A 5,712-nucleotide genomic window follows, 5' to 3' on the forward strand; every position below is an offset into this window, starting at 1 on the left:
AAGTGATCCATAGTCAAGTGATGAATGCTGAAAGCTGTTCTACACAAGTAGGAACAGATTTCAATAGACCATGACCTGTTCCTTCTGACATTTTGGTCTTGTTCCAAAACCATTTCTAATAATCTAGGCAGAGGAGAGAACAAAAAATTCCTAACAGATCTGACCCTCACAGCTGTCTTTACCTAAGATTAAAGATCTCAGCAGTTCTGGCATTCAAAACAGACACTTTCTTTGATGAGAGTCAATAAAATGTTCAAATGGCTATCTTAATCTAAGGGAAAGTACATTTTTCCTCCGTATTGTTACTTATGGTGGATATTCTTGTTCTTCAAATATGCCTATATTCCAATTATGCACCCACAGGAATATATAATACTTTGTTTCTACAGTGTTACTCATAAGGATCCTTTGTACAATATTTAGTTCCAAGTTTGCAGATCCCACAATTGAAAGTCAATGCCATGAGGGTTCTGAATCAATTACTGGATTCACTTATTACTGATTCATACTTTAATGACATTATTGGAAGGCTGTAGAAAATAATCAGTGCTAGTTTGAGGAACTAGGGAAATGCTTCTAAAGATAAGTCTTTTCTCTAGTTTCTTCCAATCCCACTGCAGCCCAGTTGCCATGAGTTGAGCTGCTTTCCCCTGCCATTTATATTTCACATGAAATCCAACTTTGCCTTGGGTCCACATGTCCACAAGAATGATACTAACCTCCCTTATTCGGAAACCTCAGAAACTGAACCAAAATAAAAGTCTGCTCTTTAACTTTTTTCCTCAGATGTTTAGTCACTGAGAAAAAAATACTCTATAGTCATATATATATATATATATATATATATATAATTTCAAGATTTTCCTGAGGAAACATTTCATATAGCTGTGTTTCCAGACACAACCACATTATTTACATTTGGACACACTGATTCCTAAGTAGGCAGCTTTAAGAATTTTGAAGATATCCAACAATTTTTAAAATATGTAAAACTCTTGTTTCTTGCTATATCTTCAATGGAGATGTTCAATAATTTTCTTAACCAGAATACTGATGGGATTAGTTAGCATATTGTTTACACAGAAATAAATGTACTCCCATTGAGTTTATTTGAGATGTAAGGACTGAAAAGCAGCATCTTCTGACACACAATAATATCCAACATTTGCTTGAAGGGAGATTTCCCAGATAAGAGGGAAATGTGGGCCAAGAAATAGGAGCAAAATGTCATATTTTATATCCCTTGTAGATCCTAAATATGCTGCATGTATCAGTTTCATGAGTGGATGTGTGCACATGTATATATTGTGCATCTCTGGATGTGTTTGTTCACAAGTATGTGTGTATGTTTTTATTGTGATTGTCTGATATATATATGTGTGTGTGTGTACATATTTGCATATGTGTATTAATCTCTGTGTGCATGCATGAAGTAAAAGTAGATGAGAGACTAGGCAAAGAAAAGAAAACAGTAAAAAGGGAAAGGAAAATGGGAAAGGTGATTTTATATAGTCAAAATATATGTTGTAGTTGAGGGACATTGGTTTTATGGAACATGTGGACAATGAATATACAACTATAAAGAATTTTAAGGAACAGTGCCTAGGCCCTCCCCAGTATATGTAGGCTGAGAAAGACTTTGATGATCCCCCATTGAAGGCCTCAATCTCACTGGGGAGCGGATGGGAAGTGGATGGCGGCAGCTTTGAGGGAAGCATGGGAGGATGGGAGGGAGAGGAAACTTGCATACGTAAAATAAGATTGTTTCTAATTTTAAATTTTAAAGAAAGAATAAATTTATCTTACAATTGAGTAACAAAAAAAGTATTTTAATTGGCAGTAAGATTGCTCAAAGAAAAAGACACTTGCTCCCAAGTCTGATGTCAGACCTGAGCGTGATCCCCAGAGCCCACATAGAAAACAAAGGAGATCAAATACACAAGATGTTCCCTGACTTCCTCAAACATGTCATGTACATGTATACCTAAACATGCAAGTAGGCACATACATGCACACATACACACATGCACACAGATACACTCATATGTGCTTGGACCCACAAAATTAATTATTTATAATTTAATACATGTTAAAAATTATAAAAAGAGAAGAAAAATCAGAATAAATGGGCACACATAAGAAAGAATTCCCTCTGGAAGGTACAAAAAGCAAAAAACTTATTCCTTACTAGTGTCTCCAAACCAAGATGGAGTTTGCCATCATCATTACTTCAGCCCAAATATTTTTTCTTCTGTTGGATATTAAAACTGCACAACTATAAAAAGGTAAATCCCTCATGTTCAAGGATAGAGTTTGTGGTAGTGTGTTACAGGAGGACTAGAAAGTTAATACTGAGTACTTTTTTGCATTTTCAAATAAAGATTTTTCATAATGAAAGACTTAAGTTACATGCAAACATTTATTTTTGATGCACTCTGCAAATGTTTGATTAGTGTTTCAAACACACTGGCTCTCAAGAAGAATGGGGAAGTCTTCATGTCCTGGGCTGTGCACGATGCAGGAAGCTGCTGAGACTCTCAGAGGGGGTTTTTGTTAGATGCTAAAGCACTGGATAACTATAATCGTTCTGACAGTAATAATGTGCAGCAAAATCACTTAGACTTCAAAGACACAAAGCCTGAAGTCAGACCCAAGTTTTATCTCCAGAACCCAAATGGCAAGAGAATCCACTCAAAAGTTTCCTGTGATGTCCAAAAATTTGTCATAGCACTTGTATATGTACATACATGTGCATACATTCACAGAAACTAATGAAATTGTAATTAAAATGCAATTATAAATAAAAAATTAGAAAAGAAAATACTAAAGTAATGAACAGAGGGAAAGAAGTAGGAAAGTTCTCTAGAAGCCAGAAAAAGCAAGAAATATTCCCTAGAGCTCCAAACTGAAACATAGCTTGCCATCATTATCATTTCATCCCATGGAGTTTTATGTTGGATACTAGAATTCCAGAATGATAAAAAGATAGATCTCCAATATTTAAGCAACAAAATTCATGGTAAATTGTTACAGAAGGAATAGAAAGATGATACTGGGCTCCTTTTTAGATTTTTGTGTAAAGGATTTTCACACAAAAAGGCATGAGACATTGAACCCATCATTTTTGCTGGACTCTGCAGACTTCTTTATCATTGTTTTAGACATGCGGGCCTCAGGCTGGAAGGAGAAGTATGAAAGTCCAGGGCTGTGTGTGGTGCAAGCAGCTGGTGAGACTCTCAGAAGAGGTTTCTGTTGGAGGCTGAAGCACTGTGGGAGGAGTATCATAATTCTGCATACAGTAGTAATCTGCCATGTCTTCAGCCTGAACACTGCTGATGGTGAGAGTGAAATCTGTCCCAGATCCACTGCCTATGAAGCGATCAGGGACCCCAGTGTGCCGAGTGGATGCCCAGTAGATCAGCAGTTTAGGAGACTGCCCCGGTTTCTGTTGGAACCAGACCAAGTAGTTCTTCTGGTTTTTACTGTATAAAAGGCTCTGACTGGATCTACAGTTGATGGTGACCTTCTCTCCTCCTGATACAGCGAGAAAGGATGGAGACTGAGTCATCACAATTTCTCCACAGGCACCTGAAATTAGAAATGGACAATGAAGATGCATACACATACAAACACAGATTATAATAAGCCGGTTGAAAATTGTCATTAAATGTCCTTGTAATACCACATTGTCAAAGTGTTGTATTATTATACAAGAAATACTACACCCTGGCACATATTGTAAATGTCTCATATACAAAGAAGTTACTCTGGAATGATTATAATACTTTTGAATTTCTCACCAGACACCCAGAGCAGCATGGACATGAGGACCTGTGTCTGTGACTTCATCTTGCTCTACCTGCTGTCTGATGCAGTTCTTGCTGCAAAGGCCTGGTTTAAAATTTCTGAGCAGCTAGGCTGGGCTGGAGGGACCCATGCAAATCAGTCAGCAAAAAAAAAGCCAATCCCTGGCAGCTTGTGTGATGGTGACTATTGTCAAGAGCCAAAAATACCATCACAGAGGATATGAGCAAACACTGAAAGGGATTGGCTTATAGCTCTCCTACCTCAATCTACTAGGTGCTCTAATAATAGCATGTTTGGTTAAAATGCAAGAGTTACTTAAAGCAGATGACTTTTGCAGAAACTTTAAGAGAGCTATCTGAGATGACAGACCTGGGAAAGGATAAGATATGCTCAAAAAATTGCAACAATGAAAGTACAGAAACATGCAATAAAAGAAAACAAGGTGGAGGAGAAAAAGAGGAAAGTTGAGAAGGAGAGAGAAAAATGGGTCAAAATTTGTTCATTTCCAAAGCTACTATTATACTGAGGACAATGAACAGTCCCTCAGACATGTGTTCTCCAGTTTCTGAGATCAACATTGGACAAAAATGAAAAGAGAAGCCCAGAATTATTTCCGTGAAAATCCTAAAGAACATTAATTTAACTCTGGGATCAGTAATTTCATCTCAAAACAAAGTTAAACACAGCAGGAACTACCAAGTATCCTCTGCACAACTTCAGGAAACTGAAAGAGGACACCAAATTTGGGGAAATGGGAGAGGAACAAAAAAACCAAATGTCTTCAAGAAGTCATGGCTGTGGAACAACACTGCCAAGTTTTTTTTTATTTCAGAAATGGTTACTCTAGGATAATTTACAAATTATGATTATTAAAACTGGTTTCAGTTGGTCTTCCTGACAGAGTCCACAACTAAAAATATCTCGAGAAGGGGGATCAGCCTTCTTAAACCAAACAAAAATTTTGCAAGACCTACAGAGATTTTTGCCATCTAAAGGATAAAAAAAATGTTTGAAAAGGAATGAAAATCATAGCCAGGAGGAGTTGGTGCACACCTTTAATCTCAGAACTCAAGAGACAGAGTAAGGCAGTTTTCTGTGAATTTGAGGCCAGCCTGGTCTACAAAACTACACAGAGAAACCCTGTCTTGAAAAACAACAAAAGAGGAAGAAAGAAAATAATTAGCAATAATAAAAATCACATAACATGATTGGAGTTTAGATTAGTGAACTCAGAAAGTATATATAAAAAGTAAATTATAAACCCAGCATTAAGTGAAAAAGTATAAGGCACATAAAAATAAGTAAATAAATAACATCTCATAGCAAGAAGTCAAGAATCACACCTGTAATACCAGAACTGGAGAGATATAAACATGAGGATTATGTATTTGAGACCAGCCTTTGGTTCATAATAAGTTCTAGGCCAGCCTAATCTATGCATGGAGACAATCTTCAAAATGGATTACATTAGTGAAGTGGCAGCTAATGGCATTTGATGCCCAAAGCAAAGTAGTTATCTGACATTAACATTTTAGTGTTAAGCCAATAATAATATTGAAAATTAAATATTCATTTGCAGTAAATATAGAATTTTATACATCTGCTTTTCAGGTACAAGATATTAAACTACCATATGATTTAGCTACTTTGTTAACAAGTACAAATCAGGATAAAAGAGATATACCTCATACCCATTCTTATGTCTGCACTATTTAGAATGGTAAGAATTTAAATCAACCCAGTATATATCATTTGCTGAAAGGATAATAAAAGGTTACATGTGTTGAAAGAAATTTATTCAGATATCATAAAAAAGAAATCACATAAGTGTATTTATTTTTCTGTGGCTCTATATATAAATATATGTATATATATATATATATATGCATATATTTGTTTAAGGAA

The 5,712-nt window shown here is 35.9% G+C and overlaps 1 gene segment (V, D, J or C); it reads right to left on the minus strand.

Annotated features, from left to right (window-relative positions):
* Positions 1-1,813: 1,813 nt before the first annotated feature.
* LOC101837068 lies at positions 1,814-3,958 on the minus strand. The segment is given in 2 exon segments: positions 1,814-3,588; positions 3,801-3,958. Coding segments are annotated over 2 exon segments (465 nt in total).
* Positions 3,959-5,712: the final 1,754 nt, after the last annotated feature.

This window comes from Mesocricetus auratus, unplaced genomic scaffold, assembly GCF_017639785.1.
Source record: "Mesocricetus auratus isolate SY011 unplaced genomic scaffold, BCM_Maur_2.0 Super-Scaffold_100676, whole genome shotgun sequence".
Classification (NCBI taxonomy): domain Eukaryota; kingdom Metazoa; phylum Chordata; class Mammalia; order Rodentia; family Cricetidae; genus Mesocricetus; species Mesocricetus auratus.